Source organism: Solea solea, chromosome 4 (assembly GCF_958295425.1).
Source record: "Solea solea chromosome 4, fSolSol10.1, whole genome shotgun sequence".
In the NCBI taxonomy this organism is placed as follows: Eukaryota; Metazoa; Chordata; class Actinopteri; order Pleuronectiformes; family Soleidae; genus Solea; species Solea solea.
In genome coordinates this window covers 17544556-17558447 of record NC_081137.1, presented here as the reverse complement: position 1 = coordinate 17558447, position 13892 = coordinate 17544556, and the positions used below count along the sequence as shown (strand labels likewise).

At 43.0% G+C, this 13892-nt stretch overlaps 1 protein-coding gene across 6 annotated transcripts in view; it reads right to left on the bottom strand.

Annotated features, from left to right (window-relative positions):
* Positions 1-13892, bottom strand: part of robo3 (roundabout, axon guidance receptor, homolog 3 (Drosophila)) — a 159656-nt gene that overhangs the window by 34765 nt on the left and 110999 nt on the right. For 4 of the 6 annotated variants that reach the window (XM_058627182.1, XM_058627181.1, XM_058627185.1 and 1 more), the window contains exons 3-7: positions 8490-8647; positions 7319-7439; positions 5742-5880; positions 5059-5186; positions 3716-3727 (exon numbers count right to left, since the gene is read on the bottom strand). In XM_058627182.1, the coding sequence (XP_058483165.1) occupies positions 3716-3727; positions 5059-5186; positions 5742-5880; positions 7319-7439; positions 8490-8647 (558 nt within the window). The remainder of the gene's footprint in view (positions 1-3715; positions 3728-5058; positions 5187-5741; positions 5881-7318; positions 7440-8489; positions 8648-13892) is intronic. The other 2 variants (XM_058627184.1, XM_058627187.1) reach the window with 1 other exon arrangement.

Sequence of the window (13892 nt, the reverse complement as noted above, 5' to 3'; positions counted from 1 at the left end):
GTTAATAATAAGCTGAACCATCTCAAATAAACTGTAGTTACCCAACTCGCTGGCTTGTCCAAAGCATAATAATAATAATAATAATAATAAGCTAAATTGGCCGTAATAAATTAAGATGGAATAGCAGAAGTGCTTAACACTTTAATAGAGGGATTCAATCATGTGGAAATACTTTCCATGAAGTTTTTATTTTATTTTTTTATTGAGCTTTTTGTGTGTGTGTGTGTGTGTGCCCCACTGCCCCACCCAAAACACTTGACGTGTGATTTGCACCAACATACTGAAGCGATCACAGACACTAGACGACTACACGCGCAGACACACACCATCCCAGCACCTCAGGGGCCTTTATGTGACAGGCAGCTGTCACAGTCCCACGCTGATGCAGACAATGTGTTTCAAACACTTTCGCTTGAATAAACACATTCTCACACTGCTGTTGCTATTCCTGCCACACAGGTCTCCGGCTTCATCGTCTACCGTCGCACCTCCTCCCCATAAACTGTTTTTTCCTCAACTGTTTCCACTCCGAAATGATGATTGAGGAGGCGGTTCTTTTATTTCCTAAGCATAACCATAATTCATTTAAGGTTTTTTATTTAAATTGGAGTTGGCCCTTTGGGCCCAGGACCTCGACCTACTTGTCCAACATCAATATATCAGCTGAAGCTCTGGAACAGCTTTAAATAGACAGGGAGTGAGTTATAAGAACGGCAGTGTTTATAAAGTCAGGGCCCGCTGGTGAGGGCCACACGGAGAAGTCTACCCTTCCCACAGGGCAAATTAAAAAGATGTTTAACACCTTGCCTCCTAAGCACATTAACACAACTATAGCAACAGAGAAATCTGTGGTTAAACTTCTTTCCCTATTAGCTTCCAGAGCTATTCCTTCAAGCTAGCTGTCCCAAGCTAGCTAGAAGGAACAGCTCTGGAAGCTAATGACCTCAGTTAATCTATCAACAACCATGTACACAGACAAATGCAGCTTCCTTTTGTCTTCTGGTAGTGATACTACATTGTAGGAATAAAAATATATAACAAGAGAGCACTTACTGTAAGTGCAACCTAGACCAGTTGAGTTTTTTGGGACGGTCACATTAGCCCTTGCTACGTTTCCCCCGCCTGCTGTGACAGATATTGGTGCGCCCCAGTTTAATTGACCTCTTTAGGTTCAGTCCTTGTCAGCCTCAATTTGTTTTTGTGGCCAGTGTCAAGTGGAAATTTTGACTGCACCAGAAGAAGAAATAAGGAAAGTGTTATATCTTCCTTTCGGCCCTCACGTACATCAATATACGGCACAGTTACAATTTGTTTTTTGACATTTTCAGTCCTTTTTTTCTCCGGGTAAGGTATTGGGTAATGCACATTTTCATATCACATGTATTTAAGGTCTTATTTTAATCTTTTTAACAGTCTAAAACCACTATTTTGCCATAATATGCTCACTTCACAGTGACTGCACAGTCAAGTCACGTTCGCAGCTTTGATTTTCGGATGTTTCACTTGCTATGAAGATTCGACGTGACTTAAAAAAGGGTTCTCTTTGATTAATTCCAAATAATTTCCTCACATTTTGTCTTGTTTTGAATATTCACTTTTCTGTCTTTTATAAGAAACAAGAACATATTTAGGAAGCTCAAATCAAAGAACTTTAAAAAACAACTCAACAACTCAAACAAATTTAACAATCATTAAAATAGTTGGTGATAACTGTTTTACTAATCAATTAGTTGATAAGGCTTTTTTAAAGCATCTGTTTTTTGATGTTGGACAAACACCAATTGATATTTTCCACCATTTTTCTGACATTTTGTGGATTTAACATCTTACTGACAACCTAAGGAAAATAATTGACAATATAATAATTAGTTGCAACCCTGCTGCTGCCTAGAAGATATGTGAATAAATTCAGAGGTGAAAGGGGGGAATCATTAGGTGAAGGCCTCAAGCTCCTTTGCACGCTATAAATACTGCACTTTCTCCACAGCCCACAGCCTAATAAGACGACTCTTTGTTGTGTTACCTAATCTATTTATTGATCCATTCATGAAACCCATCACTCACACTTCCACCCTCTTTTTGTTCTTGTGACACCGGAACAGAAACAGCCCCGACCGCCCATTCCTTTAGACACCTGTGAGAGACCGCAGATTCATCTCTTTTTAAAACACGCCTAAAGAAGAATGCTGGACTGCCTTTTAATGGTCAGCGCATGTGGAAAAGATACCCAATATTGCATCACAAACAATGGTGTGTTGTGTTTTAGCTGTGGGGGTCTCTCTGCTGGAGAAGAAACACTATAAAACGGCTATTTTGCAGCAGAGAGAAAATAAAAATCGCCCGAGAATGTGTGATTAATCAGCGTAGGACTGCAACACTGTAATGTTCTTTTCATTTATTTTACAGGGAGATATTTGGGGCTTGAGTCGTGTGTTTTCTTTTATTTTATCCATACAAGAGTGTTTATGTACTAAATTGAAGATCCTATGTATTAATGGAGGCTTTTCCTTTGTGGTAATGGAAGCGAGGTGATCAAAAGCCTGCTCTCCATGTCTCCAGAGGCACTTAAACACTAATTGTCTATCCCCTACTTAAAAATTGTTAAATAGGCAGGAGCGGAAGTGTGTAATTATGTCTCAACCAAGGCAACCATAACAGTGTTTTATGTAAGTTATCTTGTCTGTGACTAAGCATGATATATTGATGACAGTCACTCAAGACCAAGAGGTAATAATAAATCCACTGATGGACTGTAGTAGTTAGTAGTTAGACGATAAATGAATAAATGAATGAATGGTAGGATTTCAGATGGTATAACACCATAATATATGGAATATAGACAGGGTCCATTAGGAAACTTAACAATTAAACTCTACACAACTTTACAGCCGTGAGCCAAAAGTCACAACTTGTGAACTCAAGAGCTTTTAGCAACTTTCCACCTCCAACGTTATGAATATGACATGGAAGACCACATCTCTACCACAAAGTAATGAGTCGGGTGATTTGCATGCTGATTTGAATAAGAGCTAACGCATGATTAAAACAGAAGCAAAACAATGTCATTACAGCGGTGGTTCTCAGCGTTGGGGCCGTGAAAGAATTCACGATAAATTACAAAAAAGGGGATTATTCACCAGTTCTGAATTGTTCAGAAAATGAAGTGTGTCTGACCTGAGAGGGGGTAAATGTGTGGTTGTTGGTGATGGAGCAGTGGTAACAAAGGCCTGGAAAAGCTGATTACTGCACGGATAAAGTCAGTCAACCCAAAGCGTATTGCGACACATTAACATTCATGGAACCAGATCTGATGCTGCATTGGTGTCAAAGGAATACCTCACCGATTTGCATTTATCTTTGTATTACTAGAATAGGGGTAGTATTTTTGAACAATTGAGTCGAGAAATATCCTCATTTTTTCTTTTTTTTTTGCTACGTGCCCACCAGTGACACTTGGTCAAGTTTTGCCATGAGGGGCTAACTTTAACAGCATCTAGGAGTAGAATGACAATGACATTATGAATAGGACCCTTGGTTATTTTGAAAACCCCTGCTTTAAATGACCAAAGTTTGCTGCTAACAATTGCTGGAAATAGTCAAATGATATATACTCTACATACATATATATATATACATTCTGTATCTTTCTCTCATCTCTCTCTCTTTGCTCACACACACATGCACATGCAACAATGGGATGAAATGGAATACTTACTGGACGCGCCGACTGCGACAGAGGGATGCGGAAAGAGAGAAAGAGGTGGAAAAGAAACAAAAAGGAACAGAAAGAAAAAAAAAAGGATGGATGAGAATGAGATGATGAGCTCAATGATGAACAGTGATATTAGATGAAATATCTGGACATGACAAGACACTTTAGTAGCAGCACCACAGACACCCGGCTCTATCGCCATGAGTAGTGTAATGATTTTAGACGATGAGGTGAAGCGATAATGAAGATAGTGGACGGATAGGAGGAGGAATGGATGAACTGGTGTGGTGGTGTTTTGATTGACGTGTGGATTTTCTACAGTACGTGAGTCAGTGTGTGTTATTCCAACAACCCTAATACTACAGCTGCAGTCACCCACACGTAAAACTATTTCCATTTGTCTAACAGACGCTGCCGGGAAAGCAAATGTGACTTAGCGTATAAGTGGGAGTGTGCGTCTCCTTTCGTGTCTGTTAATTGGCGCTCGCGTGTACACGTACACGTAGCATGCGAGTGTAAACGTGTTGACAGATGTCAGAAGTGTCTGTGCAGTGACGAAGAAGGCCCGACTGATGCGGAGCACAACTATAAATATTCTCTTTTATCATCACAAATGGCAGATTTCTCATTTCCGGGCACGTCTCTTCAAGGGACTGACTTTATTCCAATGCAATTGCGGTGCTTTTTGATCTCGGCTCTTCCTCCAGAGGGATGACGAGGCGAGGCGGACGCTCGAAAAAGAAACTTTAAGTCCACTTTTCACTTCTTCCGCCTTTATACTGTGAGTTCACAGCACGCCGCCGCTGTGTCTGTCTTCTAATAGGCAGCGTTTACAAGTCTTAACACTTTAGACGTTTCATAATAACGTTCCCTTGTCTTTTTAAAGTCGGAGAAAATGGAGAACATGTTGTCTCAATGGTATTTTATTTTTTTTTTTTCCAACATGCAAGCAACCAATTAATCAGAAGACAGACATTTTAATGACAGAGCATGCTGGCTGACGAGCTGTGAGCATTGTGTGATGACTCAGAGCAAGACCGTCCATCTGTGCAAATTATTTACTCGTGAAATCAGCGTGAAAACTTTTTATCACGAGAAAAAGATCCTGCCAAAGCTGCACTTATTTGATAGCAAACAGCTCTCTCGCTCCAGTTTTCCTTTATTAGGAAAATGACCTTGATTGTCTACACTGTACCATACTTATTTATGTTTTCAACAGAGGAGTTGCTGTGGAAAATGTAATATTTCTCCAATTTTAACACCCACGTACACCTACGTTGTCCTTCTCAACCACAAAGTGAACTGAATTCAGGTTCCAATGCGCGGCAGAGTAGCCCATGTCTTACCGTGCACTTGCAGGGAGCCTGACGCCTCGGCTTTGCCCACGCTGTTCTCCGACACGCACGTGTAGGTGCCCTCGTCCTCGGCTCGCACCTGCGTCAGACGCAGACTGCTGTCGCTGCGGATCTCAAATCTGGGAAGAGACACCAAGGAAACAAAACAAAAGAAAACTCATGGTGTGTGTTACATGTTTCTTTACAAAAAGACTCTTTTTGCTTCCATCTCCCAGTCATAAATACTTTACTTTAAATATTCCATAAAGAAAAGAGGCGACATCAATGCAGAGTTAAGCCTCAGACAAACACTCCCCCCCCCCCAGAGTCTCTGTGCCTACACAGATCTGGCTCCTGCTGACAACATGGGAACATTTTTCCCCTGTTTCCCCTGAGGGATCATTAATGATTCAGCAAATCAGATCCACAAAGTGTGGAAAGCGTGTCACCTGATACAGGAAGGAGTATCATGACGGGGAAAGCTCCTGTCTGGGAAGTGCAGGAGGCTCAAAGGGCACAAGTTGGCAGCTGTTAAACATCCTATTATACTGCATGTGTTTCTCTACGCTTCTGTGGCACCAGTCTGGAGATAACTTTTAAGTGTCATTGCAAAACAATAGTCATAGTTTAATGACACCTCCACTGCATCATGCAGAACCAGAGGAGACTACACAAGTCTTTTGTTTCCTTCGTACCTGCCGCGAGGCAACTCTCCCTCTTCTCTCCGCCAGCGGACGGTCGGAGTCGGGTCTCCGTGCACCTCGCAGAAAAAGTCCACCGTGTCGTCGGCCAGAACCACCTGGTTCACCGGCTGTTTGAGGAACACTGGTCTCTCTGTGAGATGGAGACAGAGGATGGGGGAATAAGAGGATTACAACGAGTTGCAGTTGGACTCCTTGGACTTGTCAGCAGGTTTAGAACGGACACGTTTTTGGAAAACTTGTCCTTTCAGCATCTGGTCTATTTTCTCTGAGCGAATCTGACCAGAAATCCTCAAATCTACTGTAAAAGTCTTAAAATTATTTTTTGATTTATGATATAAATGGTCAGATTTGGATACAGTCAATAATAAAAGGTGTATCCCATTCCTTACACCTGCAAAGACACAAATGAACCTCGGCATTCATCATAAAATCGATCAAACAGGCGATTAGACAGTTGAAGGCGCAATTACATGAATGGGAGATTCAATCCACCAGTGTCTCACACACACACACACACACACACGCTGTCCAGAGAAACAAATATAAATTGTAAGTCCGTACATCTTGATCATAATAAATTGCGATAGCCGAGAAAGATCGGCGCATATATGTGATGGTTATTATCGTGCAAATTTCCCAGATGGCAGTAATACTGCATGGAAAGAGGGGGGGGGAATGTCAGGCCATGCATTTTCTGCAACTATAATTTGATGAATTGAGTGTTTCACACTGGGTTTAGGTTTACTGTTGTGCCACAGTGTGCAGATGGAACGGCATCTGTGCGGCGGCAAAGACGTGGGGGTTGGTGGGATTTGGTGAAGAAAAATATCAATTTTCTATCCGTTCCGCGGGATCAATAGAAACTTTGAGACAGCGAACGCTGCTGCTGCTGCTGCTGCTGCTGCTGCTGCTGCTGCTGCTGCTCTGTCGAGAGCAAAGAAGGGATTCAGAGAGGAGGAAAGAAGAGGGAGAGGTCAAGAGAGCAAAGCAAAAGGGCAGCCGAGAGCAGAACATTCATCTTCTCTTCCAGCATCGCTGGCTGAAGAATGAACGAGCAGACAAGGGAAAATGAATCCAGGGAACAGTGGATATGTGTGTTTTGAGAGGCTTCCCTGTAAAAATCTTTTCATTTACCATGGATTACAAAAGGTTATTATGATTTCAGCCATCTAGAGGGCAACAAAAGCTGCAATTTAAACTTTTTTCACAAATTACTGTGTCATTATCATCTAAGTTCAATTTGTTTTTGCCAAATCAAATAAATTTGAATATATTTGTGTAAAATACACAATAAAAGCTTCAGTTTAATATGTAATGTATTCTAGACACATGTAATACGATCAAAAGATTAACTGTCTTTGAAAAACTATGTTATGAGGTGTTTTTTTTTTGTTTTTAAATCAAATTTTGATTGTAAACATATTTTATTTTCAGCCCTAGCCTGAAATAACAAGAAAACATTGTGAGACCTTTGTGTTTATTCAAAAGTAAACACAATTTCATTTGGATTTCAAACGATGATTGTATGCACATTGCACCAAAGTTGACTCAAAGCAACCGTGACTCACCGAACACCACGAGCTCCGCGGGATCGCTGTCCTTCTCCCCGACCATGTTGGTGCCGACGCACACGTACATGCCCGCGTCGCTCTTCCTGGTGTTGGAAATCATCAGCTTTCCTCCGCGGATCTGAAAAATGTCACGTAGGAACACAGGGGGAAGGAAATGGACAAACAGGTGTGAAGAGGAGGAGGAGGAGGAGAGGGGAGGAAGACAAATGGAAAGAGGTTGGGAAAAGGATATTGGGGCATGTTAGTCGAGGAAGAAGCCACTCCATCATTTTCAGTGTTTGTCATGACAGATGGCTCATCTGCGCCGCGCTTACACTGTTTGACAATAGGTCTAGCTCCGGGCCAATCGCCATAGAAACTACCTTCCACTGCCTCAGTGTGATAGTTTGAAGATCCAATTATTCTTCTGTTCATTGAAGGCATACATTGTGCATATAACACACAAATAAGAGGCACACGTCATTGCATTCCGGTGTTGTTGCTGCAGCTATTTCTACATTTTGTAACTTTAACGGCAATCGATGTGCAGTAATACTGGATGTGATGGAACTAGATTGGTTTTTTAATCAATGCTCTCATCAATAGTCCAAACTCATTGTCTTCCATCAGCTGCAACAGACATTAATGGACGGTAAGAGGGTGTCCAACAAAAAAACAGTGGAACACAATCATTATTCAGCAGCGAGAAGAAGAAGAGAGAAGAGAGAACCCTTTGGAACGATCTCTAAAGGTAAAATTATAAAATCTTTTGTATCTAATAATACACATTCCGGAGTCACAGCTAAAGGCATAAAGGGAAAAGCCTCTCTTCACGAGCTGGAAGCCACCACCGGTCCCCAAAACAAACATCACAACACATTAAAAGAGCCACTTGTGAATGAACTAATGAACCTAAGAACAGTGCTGCTGGTCGATTAGTCCATAATTCCTTGTTAATGTGATGCAGGTTATTTGGTTCACTTGCATTTAACAGTTTTATTTACTAAAGGCATGGATTCTTAATTCAAGCACACTCGAGTGTCTATCTGTGCGTCTTTCAAACGGGTTCGCACACTTGTTCTCTGTAAACTGTAAATTATTAAGGGAGGTAACACATGAAGAAAACAAAAAAAAAACACACACAACCTTTAACCCTTAATAAAATATTTCTAGACTCGGATCAACTCACAGTGATCCTCTCGTCTCGATCGTTGACCCGGATGTTGTTTCTCTTCCAGGAGATGGTCGGCTCTGGGTGGCCTCTGGGGGGGATGCACTCCATGACAGCCGGCTCGCCAGCTGCTACCACCACATCACTGGGGGTCTGCCGGAAGTCGTCTCTCAGAACTGGCGGGAGGAAAAGAGCAAAGGAGCAGGGAGATGGTGAGAATCGGTTGTGGAGCTCCCAGTTCACGATGTTCTCTTTTATCCGCGTAAAACCGTATATTTTACCTGTCGTCCTCTCAGTTTTACGCTTACATTTACCTACACAAAGACACAGCATCAAACTAAGGTTCGGACTAACAGCGATAACACAAAGCATGACACTGTATGACTGGATTTAACACGGTGTGCATGTGTCCCGGAGGGGGCCGTCATTGACTTAGTGTCATGTGTGCGGAATCACAGCACATCAATAATGAAAGCTTCTTGTAGCTGTCGTGAATTATTCAAAGCGATTACACACACGCGCACGCACACACGCGTTAATGTGCGGTCAGATAAACAAAAGTCGCCGTTTGAAACATCTCTATCAGAGAAATCACATTTTTTTTGCTCCCCACCCACTTCCACTGAGCGTGTTACCTGAAGGTATTGGTCATTTTTCTCTCATTTAACTCTCGGGAGCTCCGTGACCTCTCAGATTACAGGTGCGGTGGAAGGTTTTGCAGATTAAAATGACTTGAGCACTGACAACGGTGGTCTACTGGGAAAGAAGAGGTCAACACAATTGCAGGCCTGCAGGCTACAGGTCTAAGCCACTCGGAGGATTTATGGAGGGGAAGGAGGGGGGGATAAACCTAAGAGAGGGTTTGAGTGGCATTCTTATCCAGCCTAAGCAGCATCTCCTCAAAGACTCCGTCAAACTGATCTTCCGGGGCCAAACCTCAATTCGCCGCCTCGCCTACAGTATATGCATTCGTGTGAGAAAGTTTCCAAAGTCAAGCAGCGACTCTGTTTGAAGCTATGGGCGGATGTGAGATTTTGGGGCATCAAAGAGATGACGGATGATTAATTGATGCACGGCCTGACTCGCGTGTCGGTCTAACTGATCGTATCAATAAGTCATGGGGGGGGGGGGGGGGGATATTATGATATTCAACTCGAGTCTTGACTCAAATTTCTCAAAAATCCATTCCCTCACCTCAGAAGAGCAAGTCATGACAGATGTGTGTGTTTCAGCTTATCAAAGGAAGGAGAACATCACCGCTCACAACACCTGTCTGCTACGTTACGGTAACCAATACTGACATTTTCACATTCGCTGAAAAGAGAGACCCACAAAAACCACAAGCAAACTTCATCTACGAAGAGTATTTCACTCTCTGACTAACATGTTTATATTTAAGGGTTTTATTTTTTCCCCCCCTTTATTGTCATGCACCATGTGCTGCTGACATTTGAAGTAGATCCACATCAAAACAATCAGCGTATGTCTCACCAGCAGCACACGCGAGACAAAAGGAAAAGGTTCTTCCCGAGGTAAACGCTCTAAATCTTCTAATTTCATTTTGTCCCGATATTTCAACAACACCTGGGCAAAATCCTCGCCTGACAAGCGAAAACCCCCGAGGACTGAATACACAAACACTCGGGTAAAATATGGTTTGTTATCGTGCCCCGGAATATTGAATAAAATGCTCGTAGAGGTTTCAGTGGCTAAAACAAACGTTTACCTCGTCTATCAATTCTGATATATACAGAATATGCATGTGTGTTGTTACAGGTGCTGTGTGTGTGTGTCAGCACCAATGTCGCTATAATGTCACAGGTCAGCAGGGGAGGGTCAGCGCCGCATGTGATTAATCGCACACCTCCCTTTAATGATGCCACCCACAGGCCAACAAAGCCTCAGGATATTAAAATTATTATCACCGTACATATATCCATCCATCCGTCCGTCCGTCCACACAAGCTCACTCACATCGCTCATTTCTCCTTGTTGTCACGATAGCGCTGCGTCCTCCCTGAGTGAGGGCGAGGAGAGCGGGTGGATGTGTGTACGCGCGGCAGATAAATCTGCCTGTTTTGTTGGTAATCAAGGTCACAGGAGGCGGGCACATGAGTGGTTAAAGGAGGGAGGAGGATATGTTTTATTTCCTCGTCAGCTCACGGAGGCTGCACGCGCCTTTGCCCAGATAAAATGCAGGTGTGTGTGTGTACACGAGGGCCAATTACTTAGCCACACAGCATTTGGGACACCCCACGTCCCACTGGCCCGTCCAATCCTGGAATGATAATGTCAAACCACACCCCTGACCTTATTCGTACCTGCTGCCCACACTTTTCCCCGATCACTATTCACAGCGGATTATAAAGACCCGGACTAAATTGTTCAGGAACCTGTCTCGTCACGCAAAAGCAAAGGGGGGGGGGGGTTTCTGAATTACAATGCAACAGGGTTAAAGGAGCACTGTGATGACCTCTCACACACACATTCTGAGATCATGGCTCCGGGGGCAACGGATCCGTCCCATTCTCCTCTCCGCACTCACCACATCTGAGCAAAAAAAGTTTATTAGGCACTGGCAATTACCCCACGCGGGCCCTTGGGGGCCCATATTAAGTGGGCGCACTTTGACCCTTTCTTTAAGCCCCTTTCGACAAAGCCGGAGTAATCCCCACCGCTGTGGCTGAACGGCGTGCTTCAATATGAGCACAGACACACACACACACACACACAATAACACGAGATAAGGGTTTGAATATACAAGATAAGAGGACGAGAGAGATATTTCTAATGGAAAATGAAAACCTAATAAATGTAACGTGTAAATAAAGACAGGGAGTGAAATCTATTCTATACATACTATACAAAAAAAATGATCAGATTGTGTCTAATCTGATATGTACAAAGGTAATACAATATATATATTACAATATAGTAAAATGTGGTTATTGTGTGGTAATCCTTTTGTAATAGGGAAGTCATTTCATGGCAACACCATCTATTTAAATAATAATATACCTGGTCGTGTGGGACATAAGGAAGGATGAATTTGAAACATTGCTATACTGTATTTATTTTTATTTGTTGCTTATTTTAACCATAAAAGGACCAGATAATGTCCTGTAGTAAAAACTTTTTCCAGAGGAACTTCCAATATCTGGCAGTTATTCACAATTTACTGCATGTTAAAATACTGCTTTCACAATTTAAAATGAAGAAAAACAAAAAGGTTATAGACAAAATAGGAACAGTGCAGGTGTCTACTGTATGTACAGGTGTTCTTCCCACTCCTCTCTCCAAATATTGGCTTTGACGTGCAACATCGCAGCTTTCCGAAACCGTCGTAATTTTCCCGATTTTTCCCAAAAACTGTCGCGCAACTACGGTAACACAAAGTGCGCTTGTGCACGCGTGTCGTCAGCGATGCGGACGGTGTTAAAGGGTTAGTGTGACAGTCATTCTCATTACAAGCCTGTTCCATGGATATGACTTAAATGATTGCTCTAATACTATCCCCGTTAATAACACACTATTACTTATCGTTATTACCAAGCTGGAAATAGCATTAGAAATATGGTATTACCATCATACTACATCCATATAAAAAGTAGGATTTGTATCAAAAAAATGCATACTGTAATAATTATTATCATTATTAGTAGAAGTAAAAGTACCAGACATTTGCTTTAAGGGCTGGTTTGCCTGTGTGCTGTGGACATGGACTAACACAGCGACTGACCGTGAAACAGACGGACGGTAGTGTGCTGAAAAATTGTGCCTGTCGGGAATGGGGGCTGGGGGGGGGTGATGATATTTATAGATGTCGCCATGAATGAAACGACGGCTCCCATGTCTCAAGGCGCCTGGCAGGAGATGAAACTTCCATTGTGACTGATCCCAAACGCACTGCACGAGTTTTTTTTTACAAGTGACAAACTACGACCTGACTTGAATCTAATGGAACGGCTTCAGCTTTTAAAGTGGACTGTAACAAAACAACCCCCCCCACACACACACACACACACACACACACACACACACACACACCCCTCCAGCAAAGACAAACTGGAGAGAGAAAAGCAAAAAAAATAAATAAATAAATAAATCTCTCCAGAGACGAAAGAACGAAAGCAAGGTAGGGTAAAAATACAGAATCTCATGAATGACATTGGCTCTTCAGTATGGATCGTTGACTGAATTGCTGTCTGCATTCAATATCTGGCAAATTATGCAATTTCGTAAAATCCCATTGACACACACATCCTCTAAATACCATTCTGTGACAGCCTATGCTGCGACATCACAACCGACACATGCACTGATCACGCGAGGACTCGACGACATGAGTCATTTAGTACCGCTGTCAGATGCACGTCGCTCTCAGTGTGTGTGTGTCACTCCACGCGTTAGTCACACAGAAACAAATGGCAGCCATCTGCATGCATTGATCACCATGTGAGGTACAGTTGCATGTGCTCTAATGCAAATGCTTCAAAGTTTTATGCATGTTAAAATGCACCCTGGAGGGTTATCTATCATACCTCAAACAATGAGCGTTACTGTATCGGTGAGATTTACCGCACGCGAGACGGAGCAGGACCCCCTAATGTGTGCCGGGGCATCATTTGAACATTTAATTGCGCATAAAAAAAAGCACCTTTGGCGATGAGGGCTGAGCTCAGGCTCACTTTTAATTAAACGGCTTTATCATCGCTGTTCTTAATGTGCCGACGACTATGTGCGCATCCTGTGGAGACGGACAGATAGACACGTAGAAGGATCTAGGTCAGGCGAAGACATCAACTATGTCATGATTGAGATTAATGTCGGGGTCGCGGTGAGGTTGTCCACAGTAAATTGAAGTCGGAGAATAAATATTCAGATGTGCAAAGCGACACAGTGATGGATCATCCCCAGACTGGGACGGAAGAAGACGAGTCGGGGAAGACGAGTGTAGCTGCTCACATTGAGCTGGTCGTCTGTCAATCCGTCAGCTTAGCACTTGTACCGACATGCCGCAATCTGCTTCTGTGTGAACACACACCTTATCCCTTTATCAAGCCTGGTTAGTCTTACACATAGATGCCTTCTCTGTTCTCACGTTTAAGTGTGGACCGTTCCCAAAGGCAATATCTGTCTTGGCACTTGGGCTCAACAGGGGCCTCCATCATAAGCCACCTTCCATCAGCCGCTCTCATTATCCAGAGTGGACCCCTGCCGATCCCTATCAAGCATTTCACCATGATGAAAACGGCCCGCACAGGATATTGGTGTGCGTGTGTGTATGTTTGTGTGTGTGTGTGTGTGTGTGTGGGGGGGGGGGTGGGGGTGGGGGGGGTCGGTGTAGCCTCTTGGTTGGAGACAGATGTCAGAGCTGCCACTAAGCACCGCTGCGTCCCAGCCCCAATCCAGTGCAAACAC